This window comes from Alligator mississippiensis, chromosome 3 (genome assembly GCF_030867095.1).
Source record: "Alligator mississippiensis isolate rAllMis1 chromosome 3, rAllMis1, whole genome shotgun sequence".
NCBI classification, from domain to species: domain Eukaryota; kingdom Metazoa; phylum Chordata; order Crocodylia; family Alligatoridae; genus Alligator; species Alligator mississippiensis.
In genome coordinates this window covers 145,090,397-145,104,845 of record NC_081826.1, presented here as the reverse complement: position 1 = coordinate 145,104,845, position 14,449 = coordinate 145,090,397, and the positions used below count along the sequence as shown (strand labels likewise).

General features: G+C 42.1%; 1 protein-coding gene across 3 annotated transcripts in view; it reads left to right on the top strand.

The window, feature by feature from the left end:
- ELP2 (elongator acetyltransferase complex subunit 2) overlaps positions 1–12,180 on the top strand; it is a 109,490-nt gene extending 97,310 nt beyond the window's left edge. For all 3 annotated transcript variants that reach the window (XM_059724475.1, XM_006277281.4, XM_019491094.2), the window contains 6 exons: positions 2,938–3,010; positions 3,780–3,969; positions 6,064–6,185; positions 7,867–8,009; positions 8,403–8,516; positions 11,863–12,180. In XM_059724475.1, coding sequence (XP_059580458.1) covers positions 2,938–3,010; positions 3,780–3,969; positions 6,064–6,185; positions 7,867–8,009; positions 8,403–8,516; positions 11,863–12,019 — 799 coding nt within the window. In that variant the 3' untranslated portion in view covers positions 12,020–12,180. The remainder of the gene's footprint in view (positions 1–2,937; positions 3,011–3,779; positions 3,970–6,063; positions 6,186–7,866; positions 8,010–8,402; positions 8,517–11,862) is intronic.
- The last annotated feature ends 2,269 nt before the right edge of the window (positions 12,181–14,449 follow it).

Genomic DNA, 14,449 nt, shown 5'->3' with positions numbered 1-14,449 from the left:
AATTTGTATTTTAGCCTTTTAAAAGGGGAAGGGAAGCTGCTGTTCAGGAGCTTGCATGAGCTGTTATGATCCAGGTCCAGAATCCAAGTGCACAACCTTCATAATTCTGTTGGAGACAAGTGAGTTAAATTCCCCTGTCTCTGATTCTGAAAGCAGCAGGGTTGAAGTTGCAACAGTTTTGAGGGGTGTAGGTTGTAGCCGTGTTGGTCTAAGGACATAGGCAGACAAGGTTCCTTGGGTGAATTTGATACCTTTTATTAGACCAACCCAAATAGTTGGAGAATAGTTACTAAGCAAGCTTTCGGGTTCAAAAACCCTTCATCAGGCTAAGGAAGTTTCAGCAGTTGGTGTGTGCTCTTCCTGGATGGAATGAAAAGTAAAGAAGCCAGGGGCTGGACTGGGCTGGGCTGGGGAGTCAGTTGCCAGGCAGATTGTAATGTATCAAAAATCCAGTGTCTATGTTTAGTCCCTGATCTCTAGTATCCAGCAAGTTGATGAAATAGAGCTCATAGGCTCGTCTCTGGGAAGTGTTGTGTAAGTTTCCCTTGAGGATCAGGACTGAGAGATTGGAGAGAGAGTGGCCCTCCTGTGGGAAATGTGCCCCCACCGGTAATTGGGCGTTTCTGTCTTTGATAGATTTCCAGTGCACGTTCATTCTGGTGCGTAGTTGTTGTTTGGTCTCTCCTACATATTTTCCATCAGGGCATTTGGTGCATTGCATGAGGTATATTTCATTTCTGGAGGTGCAGCTGTAAGATCCTGGGATGCTGATGGCTCTTTTGTGGGGTGTAGTAATAGTGGGAGTGGTGGAGATGTGTTGGCAGGTTTTGCATTTCTTGTCATGGCACGGTCTGGATCCTTTTGGTGTGTTCTGGGCTTGAGGAAGTTTGCTTCTGGTGATGAGGTTGGCGAGGTTCGGTGCTTGTCTGAAGGCTAGGATGGGTGGCTCTGGGAAGATCTTTTTAATACACTTGAATTGGTATAGATTCATGCAGATATAATGGTTGCATCATAACAGCTTGTTTCAGTATCTTTTGATATTAATACAGTTCTTGCATCTTCTATACTTAAAGCTGAGTCAGAAAATAGCCTTTTGAGGGAGCGAAGTTATTTAATTCAAAAGCAGCCGAGTCTCCATTCTTTTAAAGATTCAGACATCACCCTTTTGTCACTAAGTTTTTAACTGGCTGCACCTAAACTTAAACCTTAATGGTGAATAGCATTTGCTGCCCTATACTTTCCCTATTTCTCATGCTTGTTCTGTCCTAGGGAATATTCTAGGAGGAAGCAGAATTTTCAAAGTTGTAAGCATTCTCCTGTCTTCTAGTTTTTGGAGGAGAGAGGGGAAAAAGAAGACCTAGCAAATTATAGAACAGTCATACCTAGGAAATCACTGGAGAAAATTTATAAAAAATATTTTTTTAATATCTGGAGGAGGAAAAGCTGATCACTTGCATCCAGCATGGAATTTTTAAGAACAAATCATGCTAAACCATTCCGATCTTTGACAAAGTAACTAGTTGAGTGGATGAAGGGATATCTGTGGACATATAGTGTACTTGTACTTTTAGTAAGGTTTTTGATAAAATCCCATGGGACATTCTCAAGAGCAGATGCGAGAAATGTGGTCTAGATAGATAATTGGCTCAATAACTTCAAGAGAAGGATAGTTATAAACAGATCAATGTCAGAATGGCAGGAGGTTTCAGGACATGTTAGTTAATTATTTAGATGGCAGAATAGAGAGCTTCCCAATCAACTTTGAAAATGACACAAAACTGGGAAGGATCATAAACACTTAGGAGGATAGGAATAGAGCTTGATATTAGAGAGCTTGATTAGAGACTGCAGAATTAAGTTCAGTGCAGACTAGAATATTATTCTAGTTCTGGCCTCCAGTTTTTTTAAGCGTGTGGAGAAACTGGAGAGGGTCCAGAGTAGGAGACAAAAATGATAAAAGGATTTCAAGACAAACAGTATAAGGAAAGGTCAAGGGTGGGGTGGGGGGGCACGTTAAGCTTGGAGAAAAAATAGTTAAAAGGAGACATGATAGCAGTTTTCAAATATTTGAAAAATTGTCATGCAAAAGACGGGGAGCAACATTTTTTTTTCTCTTGACACAGAGGGCAGGACATGAAACATTGGCTTTAAGTTGTAGCACAGCAGACCAGGAAAAACCTTCCGTATATTCTAACAGTAAGACAGTAGAATAGCCTGTCCTGCAGGTTTTCAAGAAGAAGCTGGATAACCATCTGTTAGGGATAATTTAGGACAGTTATGTTCAACCTTCAGCTCACAGGCCAGATCTGGCCTATGGGGATCCTTGCAGTCCAGAAACTTGACAGTGGGGGAGTGATGGCAATTAACACTGCCACCATCCCTCTCAACCCTCTCATCTCTCCAGCTGTATTTCCAAGCCCTGTGTCCAGATGACTTGGTCCCATGCATTGGATTGGGCTGGCATGTAGGGCCAGGGCACAATACAGAGCATAGGTTTGAGGTCCATGGAATGAATCTGCACCACTTATCTAACCTACAGCCCAGAAAGGTTGGGCACAACTGGTTTAGGAAAAAAAATTCTGCATTTGCGCTGGGGGTTGACTAGGTGATGCATGAGGGTCATTATCTCTTTGGATAAGGAAATTTGGTTTGTGCAGCACCTAGTACATTGGAAACCCAGTTCTGACTAGGGCTCTGGCTAGTGCCACTATCATAATACATATATATAACAGAAATAACAACAGAAAATTTCTTCACAAATGGTTTGAGTTCCCTTTTAAATACTGCTGCCATTATTGATTAATAGAGGAATATGATTGAAAAATTAGGAAATGTGTTAGACTGCAGATAAATATTCCCACTCAGTAGTATGCCTTGTATACTAATCCCGAAATGTACCATGAAGATTGTAACTTTTTCTACTTTCTTTCGTTTCAGATATGGACATGGCTATGAAATTTTTTGTGTTGCATGCAACAATTCAAAGACTTTAATTGCTTCAGCATGTAAAGTAAGAAGAGAGATTCTAATATTGCCCTGTAAAAGGAGTTTATGCCTTATCAGATTGACAGGGATTGTAATTTAGACTCAAGGACAGGATTGGGAATCGGGATTTAGGGTTTGGCAATTAAGGATTCAGGTCTTAAACCAGGGTTCTGCTACTGAAATTAACGTGTGAATTTGGGCAGGTTTGACTGCCACAGTTTGCCCATCTCTAGAACAAATACAGGTACTCCTCACTTAACGACCTACCTGTTTAACAACCGCGCGGACTTACGACCAGCTCTCCGAGCAGTCGGTATTGTACGAAACGTATTGTGGAACCGGCAGCGCGGCGTCTCAAGCCAAGGCACGCAGTATTAAGGGGCAGCTCCTCGCTTATCGACCAATTCACTTAATGACCTAGTCGCAGGAACGGAACTTGGTCGTTAAGTGAGGAGTGCCTGTACGCTTACTTACAGACATGGGAATGCACAAAGATTGTATTAATAAATGATATATGATGTATTTAGTGTTGAGCAAGTTCAGAAGTAAAGATAGTGTTATATTTCATACATATAGTGCTGTCAGCTTCTTCCAAGGGCTAGTAGAAAGTTTATGTGGACAAATATTTACAGTACTATCACAACATGTTATTGAAAATAGAACGTAAAGCTCCCTAAGGCAAATTGGGCAACTCAGTTGCAAGCCTAAAAAAATGCTATTATTTTACAGCTAGTCATTTGTTTTTCTTTGTGCTGTATTTTATTCTCAAATGATTTTTGTTCATGTCTTTACAGGCTTCTAAAAAAGAACATGCAGCAATTATTTTGTGGAGCACCACTTCTTGGAAACAGCTGCAAAGTTTATCTTTTCACAATCTGACTGTTACCCAGTTAGCATTTTCTCCTGATGATAAATTCTTATTAGCAGTTTCTCGAGATAGGAATTGGTCACTGTGGAAAAACCAAGATAAACCATCCCATTTGGGTAAGCTATATTGAATGAGTGTGTTCATTTGAAGACGTGTCAACATATTAAACTAGCATAACTAATTAAAAAAAAAAAAGAATAAATTAGCAAAGTGAATTTAGATATCTCATGCTATCTTGTTTAAAATTTATTATTTTTTATGGAATAATAGGAAATGTTATGTTTTGTTTACTTGTTTCTTTTTAAGTGCTGAATTCATTGTCCAGAGCAGTCATGAAGCAAATTGAAATGTTGAAAGCCAGCCATAAATTAATAAAACATCAGTGAAGTAAACTGTACATATTAAATTCTGTCTGGTCAGAACTATATAAACAGTAAATGTTAATAGAAACTTCATCAAAATCTTTGCTTCTTGTGCTCTGGTCTCTATTTCTGCTCCGACTAGCGTTCACCCACTGTCTGGCTCAGAGCTGTCAGCTAGCTGGGCTTGACAGTATTTGCCTGTTCTCACCTCTCTGGTGCTTTCTTGGTGCAATGAAAAGGTAGTTTAACTTCACTGAACATGGTGAAGATGCATGCTTATGCAGAAGCTGATTGAATGGTTATACTAGTTTCTTAATGGGACCTAAGTGCCATGTAACTGGTGTGTAGTGAGACATGGCTGAGTGATCAAACAAGAGGGTAGAGATACCAAAAATCTCCATCCTGAAACATTTTGAATTGCAGGGTAGTTTTAAAAACATAGAAAGTATTTTAAAAGCATTGCAGCTTGATTGGTTGGATGACATAGTGGCTTTTTCTACCTATACCTCATGCAAAGCAGATTGGATATCATGCTTGTATTGATAAATTTCAAGTAAATTCACAGGAAGCAATAAGGGATACAGGTTGCAGCTGTATTGGTCTACAGGCAGAAGGAATCAGAATTCTGGGTAGAGGTGATATCTTTTATTAGACCAACTAGATATTTACAAAAAAAATCCTTATTTGCAAGCTTTTGGGCGCGCACACCCTTCAGGCATAGGAGAATGCAAAGATTGTAAAATTTCTCCGAAGTGGAAATGAAAATTCATATTTCACAGGAGAGTTGAAGGGGTTGTACTTCAGGGGACAGTAATGAGCTCTGGTACTCAAACTAAAGCATTATCAGGTTAAAAGTCACATGGTTTGTGGGTTTTCAGTGTCTAGTAGTTCATAGGGTGCCATTCCAGATGTAGATTGTGGTTGATAGAAAGCTGATGTTCATGTAGGAGTATTCTAGAGAAAGTTTGATCAAGGGTGGGGGATAGTTGTTACACCTGTGATGGACGTCAATAAGCGAGTCCAGAAGTTCAGTCCAGATGATGAAAATATCACAGACATATCACAGACAAAATGCAAGTTTGGTGCAGTTTTCCAGAAATACCTCCTCTAGGGGGCTTATGAACTGGTTGGCCTATTGAAGGGCCATCTTAGTGCCCATGGTTTAGAGGAAGTGTCAGTTGTTGAAAGTGAAGTTGTTGTGGGTGAGAAAGAAGTGGATGATTTGTGTAGCTTTGCAAATCTCAGTGTACTCCATAGTTTTTGTAGGTATTTCAGGCAAGCAGCTGTACCTTCATGATGTGGGATGTTATTGGCTTATGCATGTACTCGTGATAAAATGAAAGTTACATTGGTAATGGTTTTCAAAGTCAGTATAATGTACTTTTTAAACTAATGTAAAAAATAAATTAAATGTCAGAATTAGAATTTGAAAGGGTGTTTTGATCCTTGTCGACACTGATATGTGCATTTTGATTGAGAATGCTTACAAACAATCATTTCACTCTGTTCTGGCGTTACATTTATCAGTAATTTTATGCTATTATAGTATCTGATTAGTCATATTTTTATCAGTTACTGTGACGATATAGGAGATGTGAAAGGAATATATTTTGTACGTAAAAGGTGCTTTGTGCCCCATCTTCCACAAAAGTTCCTAGCTATTGAGGATGGGATTATGGACTATTTGACTATATTCCTGTAGTTCCTGTAATCGACTATATTGCTGTAGTTCCTCTAGTTCTTAGTCCTCCTCTCAGTCCTGATTTCAAAACAAAATAAGAAGGGTTAGTTTTCTTACAAAAAGTAATTAAGCAAGGATTTTTCTTCTGTTTACATGTTTTATTCTAGAACCAGTTTTCAGTCTGTTTGCATACGCAGATAAAAACACAGCTGTGCATAGTCGAATTATTTGGTCTTGTGATTGGACCCCAGATAGCAAGTATTTTATTACTGGAAGCCGAGACAGAAAGGTAACTAATACAAAAATAACTAAAAGAAAGACAGTATAAACATGTAAATGAGACTTGGTTTTAAATAAATGTATTTGGTTTTAGCAGATGTTTTATTCTTTCAATTTCTAAACATATGCATACAGTTTAGCATACGCATTAATATTACCATCAAAGACAGAGGAGGGTACTTGAGTTTGCAATGTTCAACGTGTATAATGTTATAGTCTAGGTATAGGGGCTTAATTCTTAATTAATTCGTGATTGTCTATTGTCAGCTTAAAAAAATGAAAATCCTGGCTCCCTGGTGTAGCTAGGAATCCTCACTGTTTTGCAGCCCACCAGGGGGTGGAAGGCACCAGCTGGTGTGATGTCACAAAGGGCAGCCAGCAGCCAAGATGGCAGCTGCCCCCTTGTCCCTCCTCCCCTTCTCTCCCATGGCCTACCTGCCAATCAATAGCAAGGGACCAAGGCTGTACGAAGGGCAGCCAGCAGCCAAGATGGTGGCCACCCGCTTGTCCCTCCTCCCCACCCCGGCTTCTCTCCACCAGTCAGTGGCGAGGAGTAGGAGTGAGAGGACATGCAAAATCAGCTCTTCATGCCATGACCAAGTTGCAAATTGTCCTTTTTCTGGCCTTGAATTAAGTAGGTCCCTACCTATGAATATTAAGAAAACATGTTAATCTTTTTTACTCTGACATATGGAGTTCATGCTGTATGTAATTTTCCGTACGTGCCCTGTATGTAAGTTTCTGTGACCTGTTTCACTTCTCACTCTTATAAATGGACCTACATTTAGCAACTATTACTGTATTTATTTGAATCTAAAATGAGGTCTTCCCTCCCTCATTTAACTTGGGGGAAACCCCTCATCTTAGATTTGAGTATGGGAGGGGGGCAACTGCTGCAGTTTTGGCTCCAGCTCTGACCTGAGTCACAGCCGCAGCTGCTGCCTGCTCCACTGTTGCTTCTGCTTCTCCTGCTCTGCTTTGGCAGGCTCTGCTCCTGCTCCGGCTAGGACATGGAGCACAGCCCTAGCCTGACCCAGTAGTGGTGGCAGCAGCATCTGTAGCTGCAGCTGCAGCTCCAGCCAGGCCCCAGAGCTGGGGCCAGAGCTGCCATGATTGGCCTGCTGCTACCAGGCCAGGTAGTGAGGTCAGACTGCTGCAGGGGGTGGGATGGAGGACTAGAGGGCACACACAGGGTGGGTTTGGCATAGGTCTGGGGGAGTAGTGGGGGAGCAGGTGGCAGCATGTAAGGGACAGAGGTTAAGATGCTTGATCCCGACTGCCTGCTTTCCTCACTGCGGTATTAGAGGTTTGAATTTTAAGATAAAACCTCCAATAATTGGATTCTATATGTGGAAAATTGTAATGATTTTGTAAATTTTCCATTTATAGAATCTAATAATTGGAGTTGTCTTAAATTTAGGCTCACCTTGGATTCAGAAAAATACAGTATCAGTGTCTTTAATAATGCCATTCTAAACTGTTTTTAAGAGACTTGAAATCATGTGAAAGAAACTGTCAAATATCGGGTGGCGGGGAGGCGGGGGTAGCATATGAGGGCAAGAGGAGACTTGGTCAGAATACCTCCACAGTATAATGCAGAAGTATTGTTTCTCTTGATGTTCTTCTAAGTACAGGTACACAAAACCTTTTACGGGGAATGATTCCAGAACTGTTTCTTTTATTTCAAATAGGTCGTGATCTGGGGTGAGTGCGATGCAACCAGAACTACTGAAGGGAGGGCATTAGATAAGATCAAGCCATGTTCTACAGTAATGGATGCTGGAGATTCAGTCACTGCAGTCAGCATCAGCCAAGTACTTGCTCCTGACAAAAGGTGATGTTCAGCCTTTGTGTTCTAGAATGGGTGGGCAACCTTTTCTTGCTGCCAGCCAGAATGACCCATTCTGGGCCAGAGATTGGGGAGCAGGGAGGTTCTAGGATACCACCAACACTTGTGCCCATAGCTCCTTGTCTGCAGGCTGGGTCCAACCTGTAGGCGATAAGTTGCTGATGTCTGCTCTGAAATTCGCTTTTGTTGAAGATGATACTTATTTCCCACTTTAACCAATTCTCTGTGTAGCTTAAATATTGGATTTTAAAGCTTGTGAAATGTGTAAAAGATATACAATACTCTGGCGTTATGCCTCTTCTAACCTATGTGTTTTCTTTCTTTTAATGGGATATTTTGTTTTAACTCGTGTTTTCTTGAATTGTTCTTTTTCAATAGCTACATTATTGCAATAGGGTTAGAGTGTGGGAAGATTAATGTGTACACGTGGAAGCAGTGTGAGGAGAAATCAGCATTAAATGACTGGACCAAGTGTCTTGAGACTGACAACAGGTATGCATTCTGGGTGGGCAAAAGGGTTCATGAGTTACCTAGACATACCCTATCAACAGTAAAGAATAATTTCCTTAAGATTTGGATCAAAGCCTCACAATCCTCTAAGATGCTTAAACAGGATTTAATTAAAATTTAGGCATCATAAGGAATATCTAATCAACCCCTTCAGTAGCCACAAAACTCATTAGGCATCTAGATTAATTGAATGCTTCACTTTGTCCTGAAAAGATTCCTAAGCGCTTATTCTTGGGTTACTGAGTATACCCAATATGTGATCAGCTGCCTAGGAGCAATCCAAGTCAGTGCTTGGAGCCACCTAAATCCCACCTGTTTACCTCATTTCTTTATGCAAGGACAGACCATGCCTACAGCTGATCCGTGCTGAGAATGTGTGCAGCTCAATATGTAGTGATGATGTCTTTCTTTTGCCCAGTAGCCTAGTTACTGGTCAAGTGCTGTTGCTGCTAAGTGGAAGATCTGGATTCCAAGTCCTTCTTTCCCTAAGGCAATTTATATTCACCTCCCACTTTCCAAGAGATTGTCCTAACCGCTATATTAGGCCAGGCTTTATGTAGATCCTTCTTGGTAAGTTTTTGAAGGTGGTCTGCTGAGCATGCAAGAGTTCTGGTTTCACCCCTCAGGAGATGACTCTATCCTCCAGATCCCACATGAACAGAGATGCCTCCATGAAGCCTAACTCATGCACCTGGATACTGGATGGAATTTAAGGCTGCCTGCTCAGCCTGTAGATATTTTTCATTATTCTTTGAAGTGCCTAGCTCTCCCTACACACTGTACAGAGAGTCTCTGAGCCTACCTCTGGGCTTTGGGTTCCATGCTGAAGCCCACATGTATACAAGTTAAGTTTGTAGGCACCTAGTTTTTTATTATTACTATGGTTGGATTCAGCCCTCTATAGCTGGATATAGTGGAAGGTCCAAGTCCTTTCACCTGCCTGCTTTGGAGTGATGCAAAATGAGAAATTCAGGTATGAATCGGGCGAAATGGGAACTAGAGCAGGGGTGGGCAAAATATGGTTCATGGGCTGAATCTGGCTGACCAAGGGATTTTATCTGGCCTGTGGCAGGTCCCTCAGTCCCTCCTGGCCCAGATGCAGGGGGCAGCCCAGGCTATGGTGTGTGCGGCCAATCCCACCACCCCCAGGTGCATAGTAGGGCCAGAGCAGCATGGTGTCCAGACTTCCTGGCAGCAGCTCCTTCCAGCCCGTCCTTCTGGCCCATCCAGCTCCTTCTGGCACTCTGGCCTGTCTGTCCTGCACCCACTGCCAGGGGTGGGACTTGTGAGGGCAGGGTACACAGCTCGAGGATGGGATGGGGCCAGTTGCTGACAGGGAGTGGCATCCGGAACAGGATGGGCAGGCAGGGCCATGATCATGGGGCAGTGACAACTTGGGGCAGAGCTGAGATCTGCTCCCCACACATCCCTGCAATGGGTGCCAGTTCTGTGGGCAGGAGCATGCAGGGAGCAGATCATGGCTCTGACCTGGTCTCTAACACTACTCTGTTACCTCCCCAAGATCCCAGACTTGGCCCTGCCCACCTGTCCTGCTCCCAGATGCCATTCTTCACCCGTATGCATCCCCATCCCATCCACCTGCCCACACAGGTTCTGGCTGGTTTCCATTGAGAACCCAGCATCACTGGGATCTCTGGGTGGTGACAGCACTGGGCCAGAGCCCAGGGCAGAGTTGTGATTCGCTCCCTGTATTCCCTTGCGGGTTTCCTACCTGCTTAGCTGCAGCCATCGCAGGGGTGTGCAGGGTATGGATCATGGCTCTGCTCCAGGCTACGGCCCTGTGACCCCAGCCCTGCCTGCCCATCCCATTCCCAGATGCTGCTTCCCAGCCACCTCGCCACATGCAGAGCAGAGCCGCTTAGGTAGTTTTGGTGAGCTGTTGAGGGGAAGGAGGGAGGAGTGCTGACCCACCCCGCAACAGCTCACCAATACTCTGTAAGTGGTCCATGGGTCTAAAAGTTTGCCCACCCCTGAATTAAGAGTCTAGTGCCTCATCCACACGAGCATGGATGTTTGGTTCCTCAGGGATAACTAGCAGCAGGACACCTTGTGCTTCTGCTAGTTGTCCCCAGGGATTGCCTGTGTCATGTGCCCTCTGGCGTGTGGCAGGTTACCCTAGGTGGGGTAGGGGAGGCTGGGGCCAGCACTGGGCTGGCCTCAGCAGCCTTACCTGGGATCTTTCTGGAGCTGCAGCAGCAGTGATCCTGCTGCTCAGAGCCTGGCTGGCAGCTGGAGTATGGCTCCAGTGCACCAGGCTCTGGTTTTGACTGGCATGCGCTGCCCCCAATGTGCGCTGCTCTGCATTTTTTTTGCATGGGTTTTTTTTCACCCCTGGATATCCAGGGGTCAAAAAAACCCCACAACCCTGCGCTGCTCCCTTGCAGCATGGAGAACAGCTGAACATGCAGTATGTGGTGCTTCAGTCTTGTCTGCAGCGCCACTACTGCATGGCTGCACTCATCTGGATGTGGCCTGGGTCTCCTGCATTCTACACCAAGACCCCAGTCACTGGGCTAGCAAGGCTTTCTGAATGATTCTCTTACTCTTTCATTTTTTATAAAGCTGTTAAAAAATCTTTTTCTGTTCAAGTGCAGAAGGAAAACAAATTTTGAATCCCACTAGTTACAATTAAATATCTTGTGGTCATCTTGGTGTTCTCGGTTTTGAGCTGATACACGTTATATCCTGTTTGGAGGATAAAAGAAAACTTACTCAAGATAACAGGATTATACCTTGCCCTTTATCAGAGGGGTCTGACCATGATTAACTTGGACTGATCTCTCCTATAGAAGATAGTCTTATTTTACATGGTACTGCATCTAATTGAACTACACTGTTTCTAGTTTTGTAACTAGAAATTAGGGAGGTACTCAGTACATTGTACTAGGCTTGTCCCTCCTACACAGACCGTAAAAGATGGATGAACTTTGTGATTTTAGCCCATGTTTACTTTAAAGATTCACCAACTGAAGTAACAGTGATTTTTTTTTTCCTAGCTTTTACTCAGCAGTGTCCTGTTCAAGTAATTGAGATATTTGACCTGAAACTAATGTGGTAAAACTCAAAATCAGTGGTTAGCAATTTAAAGTATCGATGAATGAGAGGATAAAATGTCAATAGTGTTGTTAGTAGTCTAGGTAATTCTGGAATGCAGGTTGTGACAAGTCAGTTTTTCTCAGTTGGTAACACTGAAAGGAGTGTGATAATTAGGTAAATGATGATGTTTATACTCATAGTTCCAGCTGAATTTGCCGTTTTGCAGTTTCTGTATGCATTCTTCTTTCACTTTCTTCAATCTTTCTTGCAGCCAGAGTCACACTCTTGCTCTCAAACGGCTACACTGGAGAAATTGTGTGGGCAGAGCTGGGCATGATGACCAGAACAGCAGTGAATGGTTGCAGCTTGCAAGTTGTGGAGCTGATCACTTTGTAAAGATATTCAATATTAACAGATACGCTCTTTAGCTGAGTTAGCTGACACAGACAAATAAAATTAATTTGCAGCTCTGTATGTCATGTTTGTTTTTTACCAGTTGACTCTTAAATGTTCATTTTCTATTGCAAAAACAGGAATGCCTGACAATTGTATTGATCTAATTTATTAAAACATCTTGAGTAACAGCCAATGGCATCTTGAAATGTTATGTGTTTATCCTTGTGCTGTTGTCCCAGGAGGCTTGAGAGACATTTGAGATATGCAGTTAGTACAGATCCATTTTGCTGTCAATGATAAGGTTACCTGGTTATGCTTTCCCATTAAAGGCAAGGATAAGTACATACCCTTAATTCTGCTCTGTTGCATTTGTGTTGCAACACTGGATCAGCTCACAGTTGGTGTGAGTTAGTGTTAATGTGCCAGTTCATATGAGCTGAGGTTCTGGCCCATCATGTTGGTTGTTTGTAAGGATGTAGAAACTAAAGCCCACCAGTACCCTTTCTTCCTCTCTTAGGCAAAGCCACACTCTTACTCTCTTAATTCAAAATGGTGTTTCACTGTGGATAGTGTATAGGCACAGCTGGATATAGTGGAGGATTCCCATTCCTATGAAGCTGTCTTTCTTTGCCACTCCCTTCCTCCCTCTTTCCTGCTAACGTGGTGTCTGTCCTTCAAGTGGAAAAAGCATTGGAATAATGACTTTACTTATTTTAGACAGCTTTTGTGAGTGATGATATAAATTCCTTGATTTTTTTTTTCCCTTTTTGATGCATTAGTGGCCAGCAAAACACAAACTCTTATATTATTGGTTTACAAAGAACCTCTTTTTTCTGATAAATCAAAAACTTAATATTAGCAATACATTCCCCTAGTTTTTACTCTGTAAAGCAACAACTGTAAGCTCAAATATGGTAGTACATAGTACTTTTCTGTGCATCACTTAACTACTTAGCAAGTTCTGATGGCTGTCTTCTTCCCAAATCACTGCCACCCAGACCTATTTTATCTTTCTGGACATATGCCCCATGACAATGTGAAACAAAGGGTACCACAGTTGAAGAAAGGTGGTTACTAGTTTGGGAAGTATGATAATCGCTTTCTTGCATTTCATGAGAAAGTAGCATGGCCCAGTTATTTTCAGAATCTGCTACAATTACTTGTTCTACCCTGTATTCTTACTACTGGTAGAAATGACCATATGCTTCATTTACATTTTTGCCTTTACAGATACTGCAGGACCATGACTACTGGTTTGAAATCTCCATTCCATTGAACCTATAGGACTTTCCCACTATATTCCAGTTACGTTGCTAGATTCCATGTAGTTTAAAGTGTTGCTCCAATTTGTTTGGGGTATTCTGACACAATTAAACTCTTTTTTAGCTGTCTGTTCTTTCTGTACAACTCTAGCTTGTGTCTTATTCTGTATTTTTAGACGTACTTGCCAGTTTTTTACTTAGGAAGTTTTTTGAGTTTTTTCCTATTGACCTTCCAGATATTTGTAGATTAATTATATATATCTCTGCTTAGGTCACTGAAAAGCCAAACTTCCACACATCTAGTTTTCCTGCTTAAGTCAGCCTTTTCAACTCTTTATCTTCTTTCTTACTTAAGATTTTTTTTTTGAAATCTGGTTACTGCTTAGATATTTTAGTCATTTTCTCATTTCACTCTTTATTAATGAACATATTTTCTCTCTCATACCAGATAAATGAGGTATTTGTTGAAATGGCTTTGTTTCTTTTAACCTAGTGTGGTGCTCCAGCTCTGGCCCATGGAGCAATGACATATAGCTGATGGGTCTCCCAACAGGTCAGGAAATTCAGTGGCAAGGAACAGTGGCAATTAATACCCCCACCCTCCTGCACTGTCAAATTCCCAAGGCCCGTTTGGTTGGGTTGGGGCCAGGCCATCCCCCCTTCCCTCCACATGGCTGCTGGATGGAGTCCTGCTGTGCCTGCCCACTGGGCACTACCTCTCCAGCCTGCCAGGCAAAACATTTTGAGCTCTGCTGTTTTATCCTGTTGACCAGTTTTTGTTTCTTTTTCTTTCTTGTTCTCTTACAGACTGTCTTTTCTCTGCAAACTTCTAGTATTTAATTTTATATATAATTTTTTATTGTCTCCACTCTATTTCTATTCTATGTTAAATACCCTACTCCTTTGAGCACGTTGTACTGTGGTCATAGTGTTTGTAGCCAGGCTGGTCTAAGGAACATGTGAGAAGCAAGGTTTCTTTGGTAATGTCTTCTTTTGGACTAATTATATAGTGAAGTGTTAAAAAAAGATTTCTGGGCAAGCTTCTTTTGAGGTCAGAGAGAAAAGCAGATCCAACCTCTTGAGCACGTCGGCAGCTTCTCATTCTTTGAATAATTCTGTTTCATAGGAACTCTCAATTCTTCAAGTACTTGGTCGTGCACATTCTTACAAAGCTCCTTCACAACAGGGGTTAATCTCACC